The following is a 21,045-nucleotide window of genomic DNA, read 5'->3' as shown; positions in this document are numbered from 1 at the left end:
TCATAAGGTACTATTCCTAATTATTGCATTAGGATCAACTGTTGATACAAAATCATGTTACTCATAGAGGCTATATTGCTCGGGCTCTCCAAAAATGTTGTGCCACCTGTATCGGGACCTTTAAGAGTCCAAGCAACATAACATAAAGGTACCTTTGCCCCAACACTCAGTAGCTAGGAAAGTCGGGCCTGCCACTAACATTGGGCTTTCAACTTCTCAGGTGAATTATGCAGTCTCACTCGATAGTGGGGATCGATTGTTAGGAACCAGGAAGAATGAATTAGCAAAGATGATATGCTGAGCTAGACTATATCAACCTCTTTTTGGATTATTCTCTTCTAAAAAACTTGATCTCCTAATTTAAAATTGGAAAAAAATCCAAAAAATAGAACTGTATGTGCCAAATTGATATGAATTGTTGCCTTACATGTACTTCAACAACGGGATAAAATTGAAATGGTTTGTTTCCTACTGTGCTTAATTACCTTTTTGAACGATTCTGGAAATATCATGGTGCTTACAAGGTAGAATTATTACTTTTGCACTTATTGATGAATTTAATATCGTGCGCGCTATGCAGTAGTGAAGTTGTTTCTCCTTTCTATTGGCAGGTCTTTAGAGGACTCTTGCATAAGTATGGTCTTGACAGAGTCATTGATAGACCAATTATTGAGGTTGTTTTCATTCATCATCAATGTTTTATAATCTTACTTAATTCCCTTCCATATTTAGTCACCGGAATATGATCAATTTGCATCCTTCATTTTAATTCTCTTTTAGCCATCATGACACTTAGATTTTTTATTCTAGCAATATCTTGAAATCTTTTCAGCTGCTCTGTAATACATTACATTATAACTGGAGATGTAATCTCACGCACACGAAAAGAGAGCAATTTGATTATTGCACCCTTTAATGATTAGTTTGATACTTTAGTTGTTCTCCTTAGCCGTACATCTACAAGGAGTATCATTCAACTTTCACATGTAGTAATGGCAGTCAAAATATTCATTACTCAAACCTATATAATATCTAATTTCACATAAATTTTTTGCACTGTCATATTACATATTTCAACTATTTACTTTCCTTATAATTTAACACTGCAGCGCACATGTTCATTGTAAACACTAGCTTTCTGTACTCTTCTGTTTTTTATATGTCATCAGTTGAAAGAGACAGTTCACATATTTTTACAGAACACAGTCAAGTAGACCATACATTGTATTATTTGCATTGCAGCTTTAAACTTATTCTTCTTCCTAATTTTGACAAGACAGACATATAGATATCCTAAACCACAGACTTTCTCTTCCACTGTAGGTCAGCCGTTTTCTATTTGGACGAAAGATCAATGTCGTTGCTCAACTTCTTACCATGAAGATAATAAGAATGTATAGGAACATCACCAAAGTGCTAGAACAATCACATTGTACACACTCCTTCAATCAGCTGGCACCTCATCACTAATGTAAATGCTGAGGTACCAATAATGCACCAGGTATCAGAATTTACTATTTATTCCCAAAATCCCTTTCATGCTTTATTTGTTCTAAACATTTCTAAACTAAGATTACAAACTTTATTCCCACTGAAGGACTACTGCATCAGCCATATACATGTTTCCTGCTAAAGTCAAGCATACGACCAAAAAATATTATTCAATCTCTTAAAAGAACAATTCAAACAATGGTATATCAGGTTAGCACTAATGATTTACTCAAATTCTAAATGTTTTTAGATCCATTGTTCAACATATAGTGCAAATGAAGAATGAAAATTACATTCTTTTTGTTATACCAATAGAGCAATAGTAATCTCTGTGTGTTTGTCAACTTATTATTTTTCCTACAATACTAACCAGATGACACATCATTTCAGGTGTCTGTCTCTGTGTGTATATATTATATATATAATATATATATATAGAGAGAGAGAGATATACACGTGTGTATATATATATATGTGTGTGTGTGTGTGTGTGTGTGTGTGTGTATATATATATATAATTTATATATATACACAGCCATATATATATACACATATACATACACATATACATAGATACATAGATAAATAGATACATAATTTTTTTTTATCCTTATTTAGAAAGAACAATTAAACTACAACTGTCTTCATACAAATTCATGGAATTTATGTTGCCAATGAAATAATGCCAAAAAACAGACACAATCATTACAATGGGTAGTCAAATGTTATCATTTTGTCTCTTTTCTGACTACCAACTGTACTGATTTTCTGCCTTCTTTGGCAGAATTTCATTGGCAACCAAATCCCCATCAATTTGTAACAAGACACATGTAATTTTTTTGTCCTTTATAATTTCTAATTTTTGTCCTTTATAATTTCTAATAATATTTCAAAAAAATATATATATATAAAATTACATATTAGATAAGGGTAAAGAAATACCCTTTTTTTTTAATATATATATTTATATATATATATATATGTGTGTGTGTGTGTGTGCAAGCCAAATTTAATAGGCTTTCATTCAACAACAAATTTTGCTCCATTTCTCAGGTACTATTTCTTCCCTTTACATCTTTTCCCTCTTCCCATATTGAATTTTTCTTGCACCTTCTGCTTATCACCAACACAGGAATATTTTTTTTACAAAATTACAGTTATTAGTTAGCTGTCAATTACTATGGTATTACATTTGTACTCATATCGCAAATGTAAAACCCAAACTAATAGCCTCCCTTATCAGTTTCCTCTTTCATGGCTCATATTTAATGCTTTCAATACTATTCATTCTTTCATAGATATACCATGGGCCTAGGAATATGCTTTTACCTTAATGCCCAACATCATCAAAATATATCCACGACAGCTGGTTTTTTTCCCCCTTTTTTTTTTCCTCCTTTTTTAGGAAATTTTAAATAGTAGCATGAAAGTTTACTTTGTATGAATAAAGTTTTTCATATCATTGTTCCGAAATATATAGTAGCTTCACAAAACTTTCTGAGATAATTGTTGCTGTTTTTAAATTCAGCAACAGCTTCTGTCCCTGTAACAGCTTTTCGCTGAAAAAAAGAATTTCCAATTGTATCTCGCACATTATTAATGCCTGCTAACTGATTTTGTGTTTTCGCTCACCTCCACTAAAGACCCCTAACAGATTTACTCATAACTCTACTTCTGCTATGACAATACTGTTGTTTTTCCTTTCATTTGTTCTTCATTTTTTTGCTGTTTGGAACATACAAACTTTATTATCTTTCTGCACTTTATATCTCATGCAACCCAATACTAAGCGGTACAACTCTAAAGTAGTATACTTTGTTTGCTCATTTTGCCTGTAGCTGCTTCAATTGTATCCCATTATCAAACTCCCACTTCAACATTCTAGAATTGTACAGCAGTATCTCATCTGTGACAAAGAACTCATAACACATACATAGTTACCCCATGAAGCGGGGAACAAAAGTCAATAGTATGATACATGCTCTGTTATCTTTTATGAGTTTGTACTGTCTGTTCTGTCTTTGTCCTAACTTGCTCTTACCAGAGTTTGTTAGTGCTTTGTTTCTACAACAACAACTCATTTATGCAGCTACAAAGTGCAGTTCTGCGCAGTTTACTGCTTTCCTTTGATTAATTTTCCCCTTCTGTGTAAACAACTGAAACATTGTTGCATGCCCCTCATTTTATCAGCCCCCTTCATAAAAAATGAACTAACCAAGTACTTTGAATTAACATTCATGTTATCCTACAGATACTACTATTTGGTTAACTATATTTCCTACAAACATGGTACTATGACTTAACATTGACCAAATAGAACTAGCGACACGGGATTGGATTTGCAAAGTTCAAATTGTCGAAATAAGCCACCCCAGAGAAAGCCTTGACAAAAAATGTACATTCCAAAATTTGATTTTGGAAGATGAAGAGGTCAGATCATTATTATATTTGTTGTTATCACTATTGTTCTTTTTGTCTCAACGTACTTAATCTCAACTTTCTATAACTCTTACTTTCAGGAATGCCAAATTAAGGCTGTTATGTACACTGATGAGATTGAGCAGTATGCAGATAAGCTTAAACTCCTCCATACCTACCTCATCTCTACTGCAAAAGTGAAAGTCTCTCCCACTTCATACGGCAAGCCAATACATAAACTTTACTGGATTCTTGACAAAGAAACAGTAATTGAACAAATCAAACCATCTCACGCAGTTGAAAAACCCCTTTCGCTGCCAACAAAGCTCAATATCACACCCTTTGACCGTATTCCTCATCTAATGGTTGATTCTGCTGCTGAAATAGGTATATCTATCGTTCTACCTATTATCAGCCTGAAATATACATCTGCCCTGCTGCACAAGACTTGCAACAATTCATTATGTGTTATATGCGCAGATATACTGGCAATCGTTCTTCGTTGTGGTCCTCAAAAAACCGCCGGTCGCAGTCATCATAGGTGTCGAGAAATTACCCTTTGTGACAATCAGTAAGTGTAGCATTTGCCATTCTGTTTTGCCCTTTTCTGCAAATGTTCAATCAGTAACCACTTTTGCCCTTACTGTGTTCACATCATCAATTATCCTCTAACCATTATCTTAGTACTTACACGTCTGTCATTATGCTCTCACACTCTCAGGAAAAATCAGTTTCTCTTCACTCTATGGGAGGATTTTGGAGAAATAGAAGGACATGAAATTGCGTCTCAAATAGCAACAGCAGCAGATCTGCTTGTAATCCTCGGAATGAGTATAGGAATCTCTACTTATCACGGTACATATACCGTCAACTTCTTACCACCGTTATTTAATATAATAAGAAAACACTATACAGCTTATGTGTTATACAGGGTTGTCACTGCAGACTAGGTACAACTCCACAGTACGTGTGAATCCAAATTACCCACAGGCAGTCGCACTCATGAACTGGTACTAACATTTCATATTTATTCTATAGCTTCAAATTACATCTACAGAACCTACTAAACACATTATCTGTTCTAACAATAGGGCCAAAGAAAACAAAACTAGCGCTCTTAAGTTGTCCATCAGAGAAAACCTCAACTAGCTCATCTATAGCTCCCATGATAGTCAGTACTGGTGCGCAACAGCTTCTCTCTATCGCAGAAATCTCATTAGCACCTTCTGTAAGTCATAGTTGAACCTGCTCATTTGAGGCTATCCTTATTCCGTTTCTCATTCTATGGCTTTGCCTACATAATCAAAACTTCCCACAGATGGGAGTCCTCTCTGTTGACGCACAGATGGCCATATTAGATAAATTTCAAGACTTTTGTGTGCTTGAATGCTCAGGATGCAAACAGAAAAAGCATACAAAGGATAGAAAGGATTTTGATTGTCCAAAATGCAAGCGCACAACAGCCTTAGTGCCTCGGTAATATACTTCTCCCCTGTACATTACCCTTTCTGCAGAGTATACCATATAGTGTACACATATTTGAAACTTCCCTTCATTTCAGCTGTAGCTTCCAAATTGATCTTCTTGACAATACTGGTACAACCACAACATCTATCTCTGTTGAATTAGGAGAAAAATTGATGTCCATGACAGCAGAAGACATATTTGAAATAACTTGCACTAAGGTTATCTCTCATTCCCCCGGGCTACTTATACCCACTTATTCTCATACTACCACATATCTTTGGCACAAATACTTTACCACATATGCTTTGTTCTAAACTGTTTGGTCTAACTTCTTACATTTACAGCGACAATCATTGTCTCTTAATCATGTCCATGAGATGTTGTCGGACAGATTATTCGAAATTCAGCTAAGGAAGTCATCTTGGGCCAGCTCAAATACCACACATACAACTTTGTCCGTTCTTTCCTACATAGAAAAACAGCATGCTCCACACACCACCACTGATAGGACTTCTAAAAAAATAAAACCTCTGGAAATAAGTGAGGTAGAAGTCATGGCAACAACTACTGCAGCTGGTTCTTCAAATGCACCGCCAAAGTTTGAACCACCCACACCAGCCAAAAAAGTCTAAAAGGTTAGTCTACACCTCACTTTCACAGCAAACTATACCTCACGATGTTTGCCAATTCTACATATTTACAGTTATTTAAAACTTGCCTGCTACAACCCTCTACTTTTACCTGTACTTTACTTTCTTTATACACATATGCATATGGTTCCTGTAAAACCTTGTAAGTGTGATACTGCTGTTATACCACTGCTTTCACACTTGCTCTTATCTCCTTTCAAATTACACATTTACCTTCTCTTTATGTCTGACATAACATTGCAAGGTCTCACATTCATTCACGCCTACAATATTTCTATCCATGCTCAAATCAAATGGTTAACATTTTCTTTGTAATTCATCATCTCCTTTTGACTGTTCAATTAGCTTTCAGCAACTTCATTACTTCACAGTTAACAACAGCTCTGTTGCACAGTGACAGGAATTGTATACTCCTTCCACTTTGTACTCCTTGGAACAGCTAAACTCACATCCAATCAAACTACCTTTCAACACTACAAAACATGGGCCCACTGACAGAAATCCTTATGTCTCGTGTGTGTTTATGATTGCATAAAATTCTAGCCTCCTTTTGCTGATTCATTAATGTTTATAACTTCACCCTCCAATATAAGCCTACTTACATGGTTTCCTCCATAACTTGCACACATACATTCGTCTACATTTTTCTTATTCTACTTTCATATGATGTCATACACTATAATACAGAGTTATCAACACCAAAAAAGCTGAACAAGGTTTCTGTCTACTGCCTAACCTCAGACAGATTCAAAAGCAAATCTATCGCTTTGATGCTGATTCCATGCATTTCTTTCTATTTCAGCACTATATTAAATTATCTCTTCCCATATTTGCACTTTCTCACATACTTTCAAACGTCTAATTGCAGGAACTCCGTCACACCATTTTGTGGCTTTTGCTTATGATAGGGACAATCTAATGACTGACTCTCCCTGTGCTCTACTTTCTTTCATGACAAAGATTACCTATGGCCAAGCAAACTGTAGTGTTCTCTAAATATGATGCTGCAACATGTAGTATATTATTTTGCTTATATTCCATTAGTTAGTATGTGCGAATCGTTCAACTCGACATCATACTGATGTCTATTGTACATATTCAAAATATTTCTAATGTTAATATAATATATGCTATTATCTATGTTCTACAAACAGCTTGGCCCTTCATTCATTAATATTACAATACTTTTACAGGCATCATATTTTGACTATTGGGCCCGTGCTTGCCACGGGCCTCCCTTCGCTAGTATTTCTATAAATAAGGTTTAAGTCAGATATAACTTACATAAACCTTACTTTTTATTTTATTAAGAAGAAAAAATTATTTACAAAAAGGCTTCCAACTAGATGATGCATATCCAATAACATAAGGATAACTATATATTCTTACCATCCTTATCTAAAAATTTTAAAAAAATATCCTCCAATTATCTTTACACGACTCCTTAAAATTTTCAAACAATACAAAAAATTTACAACTCGTAAATGCGTTGACCTTGTTTTGACCCTGCTCTCCACCTCTGTCATACTTGTTTCATTTTATGTGATACTTCTCAGATTTCGATATTCAAATAAATCTATTTTTGATTGTAAATTTTTCATAGATTTTTTAAACATTTTGAATTATCAATTATTATGACTTATAATATTTTTTACATAGTTTACAAATATATAAATTTCATTTCAAAAAAATTGAAGATTTCATGTGCAAATTTCTGATCAAACTTAAACTATTTGAATCTCGAAAAATGAAAAATGTCACATAAATTAGGACTGAGGGGATAATTTTTTTTATTTCTCACTCGATATCTGGTGTCTGAAATCCATATTAGAATCTTGATTACATCCGAATCACAAAATTTTCTTCATATCTAAGACATAAATTAGAAATCTCTTCTAACTAAGGGTGCACCGATAAAGAGTTAAAACAGCAACAACCGCCTTTTAAGACTACTTCTCTAAGAAGGATCTTCAGTATAAATTATTCCTATGTACTTGTCAACAAATCCTCACCGTTTATCTCTACATTCAATGACGTGTAAGCATCTCATTCACTCCAAACCACGTGTCAGGTGATTATAGTAATATCCACTGAAGACGTCTAAGAACGTCGAACGTGTTAGATAAGTTACTGACCTGCTGACATGGAACCGACCAACACTCCCTCGTCATCCAAACTACCTTTTCTCTCTCCTTCAACCATTCCTGTACTGCCACGTGTCCTTTTCAAACGGCTAGTTTTCTTTCCCTCTTCATTAGATTCAAAAACACAAACCCCAAGAGATATTTTAATGGGAGAATTCGAGTGGCTTCTAGGCAAGATTCAATTTAAGTATTTATTTATTTTGAAAAAAGGAACATGTGTATATAAGGAAGTTGGTGTACAAGTTGAAAGAAAGTAGAAAGGCGGTTTCATTTGTTCAGAAGAATATACGTTATTTCAATCGGGCGGCGCAAATTAGGGCTTCATTTCAAGGTATATTGATTCGCAATTGCTAAATTTAATTACTATCTTTCAATTAGAGTTTTGTTGGATTTGGATAATTCTGATTGGTTTTGTTGTAAAAAATAATAATCAGGTTTTGCGAATTTGATTTTGCTTAAGAGGAAGGGAAATGGCATTGGGGAAAAAATGTGGAAGTTACGGGTCGGGGCTAGTGAGAAGTAGTTCGTTTGGGAGGAAGAGAGTTATACTAGATGTTGATTTCAGTCCTACAATACATATGAAGAAAGTGTGCAGTCATAATTCGCTTTTTAATTATGACAAGTCTCCAATTGAAGATTTGCCTCAAGATATTTTGGTAAGTAATTCTATTAGAGTGTATTGTAATTGTTGATGTTAATGGTGGTGTTTGTGGGAAGATGCTTATTTTGCTCTGTTCACTGTTATAATTTTACCTAATTAATTTGGCAGATTAGGATAGTGTGTGGAGTTGATCATGATGATTTGAAGAGGCTGTTTCGTGTATCAAGGGCAATTCGAGAGGCGGTAAGTTGGGGTTTTTTTTAAAACGAAGCACAAAACAGAAAATGAATTGAATTTAATACAATTACATTTGTAGTTATAATGGTTCTTTCGGTTGAATGAACAGGCTGTGATTGCAAAAAGGTTGCATTTTGAGTATGCAACACCAAGAAAGACGGTTGGTTTCAAGAATGCAATCGAGGATTTGGGTGAATTTATTAATGTTGAAGCACCAAATGCTCCGAGGCAATTGAAAGTTCGAAAGTTGAAGTTAAGCAAGAAGAAAATGGATGATATTTCTGTTGCCTTGTTTGCATCAGAAGACGATGATGATGATAATTGGCTGCAAAGAGAGTCATCATATATGCCGATGAATGCTGAGTTTTAGAGGTATTGTTGTTGTAGAAATCATAGGCTAAAAGTCTCTAGGAGAAATATTTGTTAAGTCTTATTTCTTCAATCCTTTCATTGAAGATGATTTTTTGGGGATTCTGTTTGAAGGCCTTTTTTTTGGCGCTTCTAATGTCATAAGAATTAGGTTGTACATAGCAATAGTATCATTTAGTAAATTAAATGAGAATCGTCTTTCCACATTCAATTTAAACTTGTAAGTTGCTTTATAGTTTTGTGATGTTATGTGTATTTGGGAAATTATGGGGAAGAATGTGTTCAATTAATCAAGTGTATAGTGATGGGTTTTTATTAATATTAGAGACGGTGAGTATTTATCTGAAATCATAAAAACGTTAAATACTTTAGTAATGATTGGATTATGAATACAAATCGATCTTTTTTTTTTATAAAGGGGGTGTTAGCAACTCACAAAGATACTTTGCCATAAATTTGTTGTATTGACATAAATTTGAGTTACTCTTGCACTATTGTAACATAATGCATCTACAAAAATAAGTTAGCACCCCAGAACACTTAAATAATCTCATATTTTAAAGGAAGAAATTAAAGAGAATTTAACTAGAAGAAGACATTTCATAATTTTAAATGAAAATCCAAGAAACTGGAATGTTTGAGGAAATAATTTTCTTTTTAAAATGTAGCTATTACAGATTTTAATGAGAGGAAATAATTTTCTTTTTAAAAGGTACCTTGACTAGAAAATTAAATAAGGTTATATCCAATTATGGAGAATCATTGTTTTGAAGATAACAATGAAGATTGACTAGAAAGGTTTAACTGTCATTGTACTTTGATATTCTATTTTATCAGCAACATTAGTTTTTTTTTTTTTTAATTTTATTTCGATGATCACTTTTTTCTTTTAAATTTTTTTTTTATTGCGATGATCACTTTTTTTTTAGTGTGCACGTGTTTCGATTATCACATTATTTGTTGTTATTATTGTTCTTTTCTTTATATGTTGCGTTTTATTCTTATTTCACATTATTTCGTTGTACTTATGCATTTTCTTTTCCTACTTGTTTGAATGCTTTATTTTAAGTTGAGGGTCTATTAGAAATAATGTTTCTATCTCTACAAGGTATTGACACTACAAAAAAATTCCAAATTACCAACATATTTTACTAACAACTTAAGTTGGTTAGTATTCTACTAACAAATTACCAATATATTTCTAACCTTTGGCTTCCGGGCTCAGGGACTACAGTCAGCTGCTTCCCCTGTAGCCGTCAGCTCGTTCTTTGACAGATCCGATCGGGTGTTCATAATCTGGAGTAAAAGGATTCGAACCTTTGCATGCCGGTGCCAAAAAACCGATGCCTTACCACTTGGCTATACTCCATAGGCCTGTTTTGGACGGTAGGAAAACTGAATTATATTTTAAAACTTAACAACGAAATTCTAACAGATTACTAACCAAAATCTTACTAACGAAGTATTTTAGTTGGTAAATACGGCGGGAAAAAATGGCGCCAAATTTTAGCAACATTCTATCAATGGATTACCAACTGAAAATATTACTAACGCACACTTTTTGTTGGTAATATTACCAACGAAGTATATATCAGTTGGTAAATATGACAAAAAAATTGTTTATATAATTTATTAACATATTACCAATGAATAAATAACCAAATATTTACCAATGGCAAGATTGTGTTGCTAAATTTACCAACCAAATATAAATGCGTTGGTAAATTAGTAACGAAATGTAATTTGTTGGTAAACTTGCAACCATTATCCAATTAGTTGGAAATTTTGCCAACGAATAAAGATTGTAGTTAGCAAATTACTAACATCATTAAAATAATTGATAATATACCAACCGATCATTAATCCATTGGTAAAATTTACCAACATATTAATTATTAGTTGGTAATATTACACATGAATGTTTAGTTGAATAGTAACTATTACCAACTGTGATAAAATTTATTGGTAAATTATTAATTACTAACTTATATTTGAATAGTTGGTAAATTACCAATTGAAGTTAAATTTTTGGTAAATCAACGTCTAGTGTTGAGGTTTTCATATTCAGTTTGTGTCGTTAGGTGTTTTAACTTTTAAATTTTAGCCAAAACTTGACTTTGGTCAATTTTTTTGGTAAACATGCTCAAATAACAACTCTTTAAGCGTCATTAGCTTCGAAAGGTCATTTTTTATCTAACAGGAAGGTTGGTTCAAGCTTTGAGGCTTCCGTTTTTCGTTTGTGCCGTTAGGTGTTTTAAATCTTATGTTTTTGTCAAAATTTGACTTTGGTCAATATTTTTGTGAACGTGCTCAGATGAGAATTCTGTCAGCGTAATTAACTCCAAAGGTCATTTTTTATCTAGTAGAATGGTTGGTTCGGGTTTTGAGGCTTTCATTCTTAGTGTATGTCGTTAGGTGTTTTAACTTATAAATTTTGGCCAAAATTTAACTTTGGTCAATATATTTGATAAACGTGCTCAGATGAGAATTTCACAAGTGCAGTTAGATGCATAAGGTCATTTTTTATGTAATAAGATAGAGGGTTCAGGTTTTGAGGCTTCTGTTTTTAGTTTGTGTCGTTAGGCATTTTAACTTTTAAGTTTTGACCAAAATTTCACTTTAGTCAATATTTTTGGTAATCGTGCTCGAATTGAAATTTTGTCACCGCGGTTAGCCATATAAGTTCAGTTTTGGTCTCATAGGATGGTTGGTTTGGATTTTGAGACTTTTATTTTCAGTTTGTGTCGTTAAGCGTTTTAACTTTTGGCTAAAATTTGAATTAGGTCAATTTTTTTGGGAAACATGCTCAAATTTGAATTTCATCAGCGCGGTTAGCTCTGGAAGATAATTTTTCGTCTTATAGGATGGTTTTTTTGGATTTTGAGGTTTTCATATTCAGTTTGTACCGTTAGGCGTTTTAACTTTTAACTTTTGGCCAAAATTTGACTGTGCTTAAATTTTTTGTAAACGTGCTCTGATAAGAATTCCATCAGCGCGATTAGGTTCGGAAGGTCATTTTTATATCTAATAAGATGGTTGGTTCAGGTATTGAGGCTTCCATTTTCAGTTTGTGCTGTTAGGCGTTTTAACTTTATAAGTTTTGGCCAAAATTTAGATTTGGTCAATATTTTTGGTAAACGTGCTCAAATTAAATTTTTTGATATAATGATATGTGTCATATTGAGATTAATTTAACTTGTTATCATAGATTTTGCATTGTTTCATTCAAATATGATTTATAAAATTGATATTAATATTTTTGGATTTATATTCGTGCTCTTAGATTTTTAAATGCAATAAATTAATAAATATTTTACTATTGGATAATCATTCAGTTAATAATATTTTGAACATATTGTCAATCAATTACTAACCTAACATTGAACTTGAATGATATATTACCAATTAACTAACAATGAATTAGTAAATTTATTAGAAAAACAAATAATCATACTAACGTATTTAAAATTTATTACCAACAAGGGTTGTGGTGGAGTGGTAAGTACTCCTTCATCCTTAACCAAGAGATCTCAAGTTCGATTCCCCTTGGGCACATTGTTGCCTTTAATTTGTTAGGTAGCGCTTTACCCCCCAATGTGGGACTTTCCGGCGTGAATCTGGATTTAGTCGGGCTCCAATGTGGGTACCGGACACCGGATGGAAAATAAAAAAAAAGTACTTAAAATTTAACCAACATAAATTTTTTGTTACTAATATTGCCAACCAATTACCAACGGAATCGAATAATGAAGAAAAAAATTTTACTAACTCCTTTTCAATTCGTTAGTAAAGGCACTAACGATATACTAACCAAAAAATAGTTGGTGAATTTACTAACGGAAATTTCAAGGCATTGTTTCAAAATTTTGTAACAACATCTTTGGGTGCTTACCAACTGATTTTTGGTTGGTAAGTTTACCAACAAATTAAAATCGGTTGGTAATATTTACCGACGAGCCTTTTAGCAACGGATTAATATAAGTTGGCATTTGGTTGGTAACTCAATTTGCCAACCAATTTGATCAATTTATCAACGAATTTTTTTGTTGGTAATTGGGGTTCCTTTTGTAGTGTGATAAGGTCTGCTGACACTCTATCCTTTCAGACTCTCCACTTATGAAATTACTATTGAGTTTTAACTGTATTCTTAATTAAAGATTGCAGATTTGGCTCACTCTCACCTCCAAAATAATGTATATAAAGTTTGATAGGCAACACTTTCTCGTTTAATAGATCTTACAACACGCAAATTCAACTAAAATATTTGCATGAATTGTCATTATTTTAGGGTGGTCTTTATATTTTGCCTCATTTAAAAAAATGCACATCAAATATACTTGTTTATGACCTAATTTGCTCGAAGTAAGTTCTCTGAACTTTTATATCTCACAATATAAGTTTAGTAGGAATTAAGTTAAGGCATGATCAATTGTGTAGTATTTCTATAATCGATCCGCTCAACATAAGATTAGAAACTTTTTTTTGCTCTTAGGACATACGTTTTGTAAGAATTGAGATATTTTTTTTACGACATAATTTGTAGATTGTGAAACTGATTTTTTTGCCTATTACAACATAAATTCTCTAGGAATTAGGTGATATAGCATAACCCAACTTTTTTTTGTTTTATAAGACATAACTTGTAACATTATGATACAAAAATTAAAAACCATCAAATTTAAGAAAATCAATTAAAAATCACCTCAAAATATAAATATTTACGTGAATAACTCAAACTAATTTAGGTTAGTCGGGGTGAATATGATTCATTTGTCCTTAAATTCTTAGATTCGAGAGCATGAAGCGAGAATTTTTTTTAGTAGGCAATATTTCTTTCTTTAATAATCTTACATATCGATATCAGATTAAAAATACCCTAACTAAAGCATTTATCAAAGATTGTAGTGACATTAATAGAATATCTCCTCTATTACTGAGGTTTAGGGTTCGAGCCTCGATCTTATGCACAAATCCAAATTAATTGTGACAAAAGTCATACGTTACACACGAGAAAAAAAAGACACGTGTAAATGTTTTTGCTTAAACACAAGACAAACGCAGTTATATCAATAAAAACAATCAGGCATTTCATTAGTCTTAAATTGTTCCGAGTATAAGACAATTCCATTAAGACTAAAAATTCAAGAATCAGAAAACTGAAAATCTCTTCAATGGCGTCGAAGAGACGTGATTTTTGTATGATTGATGGACTTGCTGCCAAGAAAAAAGCAAAGGTTGATGAAGCTGAAGAAGAAGATACATCACAGCTTCCAGTAGCTCCATCGAGGGTTCTCCTTAACGCTGCTGATTGTGATTTAGGCAAGAACATCACATTCCCCCTGTTCTTTGTTTTCATTTTGAATTGTCACTTAATTTTTTGTGGATACCCTTTTCATATGACAAATTTTAGAAACCCCTGTATGTGTTTTTGTTTAATACTTTGTGCGTTTGGTATGATTAAATTTTTTTCTTTGAAATGGATGGTAAACCCTAACCCTACTGTGAAAGGATAGATGACTTAGGGCAGTACTAGAAGTGGAAGATATCAAACTGAGCTATATATTTTCAACTAAGAAACTGTTATCAATATTGTCAAACAACTCATCACCAAGTCACTTTAATTTCGTCTTACAAAACGCAGCCTTTATCCCTGATGTTGTCATAAGAATGGGTGATCTTTCGTTTTTTCAGTCTCATCTTGTTGTACTAATTTTATTGGTATGACAATTGACAATATCAAATCATGGTGTCATAGTCTCCTCTTTGGTTTTCCTGTATCTGGGACATGTGTGAGGAGGTTTGAATATGACATACTATAATAGAATTGTGGTATGAATCCCAAATGACAATCAAAGATGAAAGATGAAATGTTGCTGAGGTTTGACAAGTCACCTTTAAGGGCATCAGTACAATTGTTTAATGTGGATCAACACTAGTGCTTGAAGGTTGGTGTCAACTTTTAAAATGTGCATAACCATAATCAATATTTCCTCTTTTGTAATGTATGGGGTACATTGGATAGCAAGGTGCATAATTGCTGAATAGAAAAGACTACAATAATTCCTGTTTGGATTTTAAATTTTCACAAAAAGATACTATCTTGAATTATGGTTATGATAATTTCCCAACAACGTTTAGTTCATCTAGACTTACATTTATGGAACTCAGCTTTGTCTTAGGTAGATTCTACTATTAGTTGTTGAGTCATACTGGGTATTGGAACCGGAAGGCCAAGATAGGTTTTATGAGCATTCTTTCATGGGAACAAGTGAGCTGAAAAGAAAGTCATATTGGGTATTGGAACCGGAAGGCCAAAATAGGTTTTATGAGCATTCTTTTATGGGAACAAGTGAGCTGAAAAGAAAATTTTCATGAGTATTCGATATAGTGATCAAATAATCCCAGATTGGTGGGGGGTTAGCCGTTAGCGTGTGTGTTTGAGTAAATGGACTATACTAGATTTATTGCAGCTTACGTTTCCAAAGCCAATGGCGAGGACATGAAAGTTTTTTTTTTTTTTAAAAAAATAATTTAAAATAGCGCTCTACCCAGATTTGAACCCAGGTCTCATGGGCGGTTCCTCTAGCTTGTGCCAGCAGTGCAATGACACTCCTATTACGAGGACATGAAAGTTACTTTATTAAATCCGGAGATTTTGTGGCAACCATGTAATTTATGTTGTGCATGAATATCTGGCTTGGTGTATGGCGCTTCCTTGTGACTTACCTTTTTATCGTTGAACAAAACTGTGATTTTGTTTGGTAGTAGGTATAACAATTGTCCATGTTTAGGTGAGTATATGTTGCTTGTGCATAGTTTTCTTCCGCTGAGTTACAGTTGGACTACTTTTTTAAACTTGAGACTGGACTTTGGGGATGGGAGAACTAGAAAATATTAGAGAGCCAATTAGCCAGTGGCTGAGTGGCATATCTGTTTGCTGTGTTTTTATTTGAAGGTGTTATTTTTTGGTCTATTCATCAATGTATTGTGTTTTGATGTGGATTGTTTTATCTTTCAGATTTCAATGTTGAAGGAAATGGACTACTAGGTTCAGGGCTTTATGAACATGGATTTGCGTATTGTTGGTCAGGTGCTCGATCCAATATGGGAATCACTGGAGGAAAGTACTGCTTTGGTTGCAAAATTGTTGCAGAGCAGCCCGTAAACATGGAAGATACACCACTAGACCAACAACAGATCTGTCGTGTTGGCATCTCAAGGGGAGATGATGCAGTAGGAAACCTTGGGGAAACCCAGCACAGTTTTGGGTTTGGAGGTACTGGAAAATTTTCAAGTCAAGGAAAGTTTTCTAATTATGGTGAAAGATTTGGGGTTGGTGACACAATAATTTGTTGTGTTGACCTTGAGTCCAGCCCTCTGGCTTCCGTAGGTTTCTCTAAAAATGGAAAGTGGCTGGGAACATCAAAGCAATTTAATGCAGGACCAGGTCCAACTGGTCTTGAAGTGGTGGATTGCCCAATGAAAAATCTACATTGGCATTCAGCTCTTTTCCCTCATGTGTTGCTTAAAAATGTAGTTGTGCACATGCAGTTTAGCATAGATGACGGACTAGCTCCAGTAGAAGGATATAAACCGTGGTCTTGTGCCATGGAAGATGGGAAAGCCATTCCAGGCCCTAGTTTTGCGAATCTGTGCGATTGTGAAGTTATGATGCTGGTAGGACTACCTGCTTCCGGTAAGAGTACCTGGGCTGAGAAATGGGTTAAGGAACATCCAGAAAAGCGATATGTTTTGCTTGGAACTAATTTAGCTTTGGATCTAATGAAGGTATCATATTTTACTGCGCCTTTTTTGCTTTTAAAATAGAGTGATGCTGGTGTTTTTTTATTTATTAGCAACAGGAAAACTTGTGCTTCAGTTGCTATTTCCATAACAAGTAATGCATCTCCTTAACAGGTTCCCGGTTTGCAGCGCAAACAAAACTATGGTGGAAGATTTGAACGTTTAATGGATCGTGCTACTGGTATATTCAACACTCTTTTGTCTAGGGCTTCCCAGATTCCTCGTAATTTCATAATTGATCAGACAAATGTCTACAAAAATGCCCGGAAGCGCAAATTGAAGCCCTTTGCAAACTATAAGAAGGTACAGAAGTTGTTCTCAGTTCTCACTAAGGGAGCACTTTTAGGATGTTAAGAGTCTGTGCTGACTTCTCTCCTAATAGGCCTTTAATGAAGCATCCTAATATCTCTGTTTGTTTTGCCTCTGAATCAGATAGCTGTTGTGATTGTTCCAACACCTGAAGAGCTCAAGTTCCGTGGTGAGAAGCGGTTCAAAGAAATGGGGAAAGAAGTTCCTGCCGAAGCAGTAAATCAGATGTTAGGTACCACAGAGATTGATGTTCCGTGTTTGCACACACTTTATAGCTCTCTAATCTGTTGTCTTATATTATTTCCCCTTTTCTTGTGTAACCTATAATATTTTCCTTGCAGTGAATTTTGTTTTACCTATGAGCAAAGACATGCCTCGAGCAGATGAGTACTTTGATGAGGTGAATGACTTCAGAACAGCAATACCAGTCCTGTAAATTTTTGTCTTCATGTTTCTCATTCATGCTGTTCTCTATTTTTCTTGTCATAGGTACGATTTGAAGAACTTGGCAGGGCGGAGGCTCAGAGATGCTTGGATGAGATGAAAGCAAACATGAATTCAAACAAGGAAGTTACCCCTTATTCTCGTGAAAGTTCTGTGCAGTCACATAATAGCCTGTCGATGCAGTACCCTATTGAGGCATACCAGCAGTCGTACAGTGGTTCATCACCACACAGTCTCAGAAATGTACCAGGTCCTTTTGCTTCTTCTTTGTGAAACTTGTATCACTGTTTTGCTTGTATTTCTTGGAAAACCCATGCTTATCTATTTTAATAACTTTGGATAGGTGGACATCTAAATAGTTCGTATGCTCAGCCTCCACTTCAAGCACCTCATGAAACCTTCTACGCAACCCCTTCCAGTTACAACCCCATAGGTGATTTCGGTCACCATGGAAGTCACAGTGCCTACAGTGATTCAAGGGGATATGACATGGAAGCTAGATCAGCTATCCATGGAGGGATCTATGAGTCTCATGTGGGTTCTGGAGCTTGGAATGCAGGTGAGTTACACCAGAGCAGCATGAATGATCCCTACCTGAGTATGTCTGGTGGTTCTGGAGCTCGGAATGCAGCTGAGTTACACCAGAGCAGCATGAATGATCCCAACCTGAGGATGTCTGGTGGTTTCGGAGCTCAGAATGCAGCTGAGTTACACCAGAGCAGCCTGAGGATGTCTGGTGGTTCTGGAGCTCAGAATGCAGCTGAGTTACACCAGAGCAGTATGAATGATCCCAACCTGAGGATGTTTGGTGGTTCTGGAGCTCAGAATGCAGCTGAGTTACACCAGAGCAGCATGAATGATCCCAACCTGAGGATGTCTGGTGGTTCTGGATATCTACCTCCTGATTCAAGAGGACCATTTGAATCGGGGATGGCTACACCATATGGTAACTGATCTATTGCCTTTTTTCCGACTCCATTTTCATATTACCTGCATTTTAATAGCTTATCCCTGATAAAAATGGAAAAAAAATCTAGGAAAGAGAAAACCATTGGAAACAAGTGGAATACATTTGGTAGTATGACTTTTTAAGCTTCACATAACTTTTGGTGACACAGTAGTTCACATGATTGTATAAGGGGAGTGACAATGTGTGATGTATTGCATTATTTGCCTCGACTGTTTGAACGTTGACTTAGTTTGCAAATTTTCTGATGTGATAAAGAGTATAAGACCTTGTGCTCTAATTAGTAGTGTCTGGTCGAATGTAGGAAACAATTGTAGTCAGAGGTAGAGTGGTTGTTTCTGATAGACTCTCGGCTCAAGATAAAAAGAGTTTAGAAAAAGAAGTAATGGAAATTAAAGTAAACAACAGATAGTACCAGTTATTGGAGAGAACTCTTCAAACTATTATTTGGCTTATTGGACTGTGATTCTTCATGTATACATAGGCTCACCATGTATTTCTGGCATAATCATTGTTGTTAAGGAGAACAAACAAGTTCTAATTTTACTTGTTCTGTCTTTCCATTAGGCTTTCGTTCTGTCTTTCCATCAGGCTTTTCTCAAGGGGTTCCAGCTCCGAGGCCACAACATGAAAATTATCCCTCTGGAGCACAATATCCTGGGGTATACGCTCCACAAGGGGTTCCAGCTCCGTGGCCACCACATGAACGTTATCCCTCTGGAGCACATCATCCTGGGGTATATGCTCCACCTGGTCCCAGATACTACTGATTGTGGAAACTGCATGAAATTCAGAAACACTGAATATGATTGCTTGTTTTTAATTTACTAAAGAATCAATTGGTGTTAGCATATAGAGAGGTTGGTTAGGATTTCGGAACTGGATCATATAATTTGTGTATACTCATGCATATGGAGGCTAACTTTGGGATTTTTGGAGTTCTATTGAGAAATTGTAAACTATTACCATCTTAAGTTCTGTCTCTTGTGTTTTTCCTTTTTTCCTTTTTTGAGATAATGCAGCTACATCACACCCCTTCCATGGACCCCGCTAACGCGGGAGTGCTTTGTGCACGGGGGTGCTCCCTTTTTGTGATAACGGTAGTGCTTATGTCGAGCTTGTGAATACCTCGAGTATACTACTGAATACATGTCTACTTTATATCGACACAGATACTGAGTAACATATTTTTCTCTCTATTGCGATTTGAACTCTAGTTTGCCATAGTTTTCAACCATTTCATTGACTCCTACATCGTATTTTTAATCTGAGGCGACAGGAGTTGCAGGTATAGGAAAAAGGTTCTTCACTTTTCCCCATCCTTCATTTGATTATCTACTTCTTGTTTTTCTTTCACTTTCTTCCCTGGTGTTTTAACAACAATAATGGCTACAATTGTATGGATATATTCTCACAAACGACAGTGATCGGTGAGGTTCTTCAATGAATTCTTATGTTCCTTTGTTTGCTACTTCTGAAAATTTTTGTTCATCAATCTATCCATGTGAACCACCAAAAGTCAAGTACAACACCAACCTACAACTGCTTTTCCTTCTGTATCTTTTTGAGGCTTGCTGGGTTGTATATGGTGTCCGCAAACTTGCAGTGCCATCTTATCTGAGTAGTATCTGATTTTCATGGAGTACAATTTTTTTAGCTTTAACTTCTTTCATGTGTATCTATTTATGGATACTTTTTAAATAAATATCATTATTTAGGTATTTGGAATTATATTAGATCTCCTTTATTTTTTCTTTCTTTAATTTCTCGGGGTCTGCATGGTGTTGCTATCGGATCTATTTATTAAAAATAATCGATTCAATACATTTCTTATGTACCTTAGTTGAACAGATCTTGGTCAAAACAACTATCAATTAAGTGGGCAAGTTGGTTTGGATGCTATCGTCATTCAGAAACAGATGCAGTGCTTTGCATTCAAGTTTTAACTTGGAAGTTCCTCTCATTCCATCTCGCAAAAGAAATGAATTGTTATGTTGGCTGAAAAGTTGTGAATACTTAAAGAACTAAAACCGCTAAGTAAATAGTTAAGAGATCAAACTTAAAAATAGTTAATATCTAATAAAGTTAAACTAAAAAGGACTATTTTAGACCTACGGACTATTTATGGTATTTTCTCCTACTCTT

At 34.7% G+C, this 21,045-nt stretch overlaps 3 protein-coding genes across 3 annotated transcripts; all 3 read left to right on the top strand.

Annotated features, from left to right (window-relative positions):
* Window positions 1–3,072: 3,072 nt before the first annotated feature.
* LOC102594867 (uncharacterized) lies at window positions 3,073–5,761 on the top strand. Its single transcript, XM_006347075.2, has 9 exons — window positions 3,073–3,921; window positions 4,011–4,296; window positions 4,390–4,480; window positions 4,631–4,764; window positions 4,841–4,919; window positions 5,001–5,137; window positions 5,228–5,385; window positions 5,471–5,594; window positions 5,721–5,761. Exons 2-6 carry the CDS (start codon window positions 4,032–4,034, stop codon window positions 5,056–5,058), a joined length of 627 nt encoding a protein of 208 aa, XP_006347137.1. The 5' UTR covers window positions 3,073–3,921; window positions 4,011–4,031; the 3' UTR covers window positions 5,059–5,137; window positions 5,228–5,385; window positions 5,471–5,594; window positions 5,721–5,761.
* Window positions 5,762–8,317: 2,556 nt separating this feature from the next.
* Window positions 8,318–9,588, top strand: LOC102582963 (F-box protein At1g61340-like). The gene is made up of 4 exons (XM_006347120.2): window positions 8,318–8,501; window positions 8,605–8,826; window positions 8,940–9,014; window positions 9,118–9,588. The coding sequence occupies exons 2-4, from the start codon at window positions 8,641–8,643 to the stop codon at window positions 9,376–9,378; spliced, it is 522 nt and encodes a 173-aa protein (XP_006347182.1). The 5' UTR covers window positions 8,318–8,501; window positions 8,605–8,640; the 3' UTR covers window positions 9,379–9,588.
* A 4,880-nt stretch (window positions 9,589–14,468) lies between these two features.
* LOC102582626 (heterogeneous nuclear ribonucleoprotein U-like protein 1) lies at window positions 14,469–19,899 on the top strand. The gene is made up of 8 exons (XM_015308685.1): window positions 14,469–14,696; window positions 16,396–17,165; window positions 17,295–17,483; window positions 17,613–17,721; window positions 17,831–17,889; window positions 17,979–18,183; window positions 18,277–18,879; window positions 19,468–19,899. The coding sequence occupies exons 1-8, from the start codon at window positions 14,549–14,551 to the stop codon at window positions 19,668–19,670; spliced, it is 2,286 nt and encodes a 761-aa protein (XP_015164171.1). The 5' UTR covers window positions 14,469–14,548; the 3' UTR covers window positions 19,671–19,899.
* Window positions 19,900–21,045: the final 1,146 nt, after the last annotated feature.

This window comes from Solanum tuberosum, unplaced genomic scaffold (genome assembly GCF_000226075.1).
Source record: "Solanum tuberosum cultivar DM 1-3 516 R44 unplaced genomic scaffold, SolTub_3.0 scf00083, whole genome shotgun sequence".
Classification (NCBI taxonomy): domain Eukaryota; kingdom Viridiplantae; phylum Streptophyta; class Magnoliopsida; order Solanales; family Solanaceae; genus Solanum; species Solanum tuberosum.
The sequence above is the reverse complement of the archived record's forward strand: the minus strand, read 5'-3'. Positions and strand labels throughout refer to the sequence as shown.

Coding starts and splice junctions, on each gene's coding strand:
- LOC102582963 (XM_006347120.2), top strand. CDS start 8,641: ATGGCATTGGGGAAAAAATGTGGAAGTTACGGGTCGGGGCTAGTGAGA. Junction 8,827..8,939: donor ATTTGCCTCAAGATATTTTG/GTAAGTAATTCT, acceptor TTAATTTGGCAG/ATTAGGATAGTGTGTGGAGT. Junction 9,015..9,117: donor CAAGGGCAATTCGAGAGGCG/GTAAGTTGGGGT, acceptor TTGAATGAACAG/GCTGTGATTGCAAAAAGGTT.
- LOC102582626 (XM_015308685.1), top strand. CDS start 14,549: ATGGCGTCGAAGAGACGTGATTTTTGTATGATTGATGGACTTGCTGCC. Junction 17,484..17,612: donor CCTTTGCAAACTATAAGAAG/GTACAGAAGTTG, acceptor CCTCTGAATCAG/ATAGCTGTTGTGATTGTTCC. Junction 17,722..17,830: donor AGCAGTAAATCAGATGTTAG/GTACCACAGAGA, acceptor TTTTCCTTGCAG/TGAATTTTGTTTTACCTATG.
- LOC102594867 (XM_006347075.2), top strand. CDS start 4,032: ATGTACACTGATGAGATTGAGCAGTATGCAGATAAGCTTAAACTCCTC. Junction 4,765..4,840: donor AGGAATCTCTACTTATCACG/GTACATATACCG, acceptor TGTGTTATACAG/GGTTGTCACTGCAGACTAGG. Junction 4,920..5,000: donor GCAGTCGCACTCATGAACTG/GTACTAACATTT, acceptor TTCTAACAATAG/GGCCAAAGAAAACAAAACTA.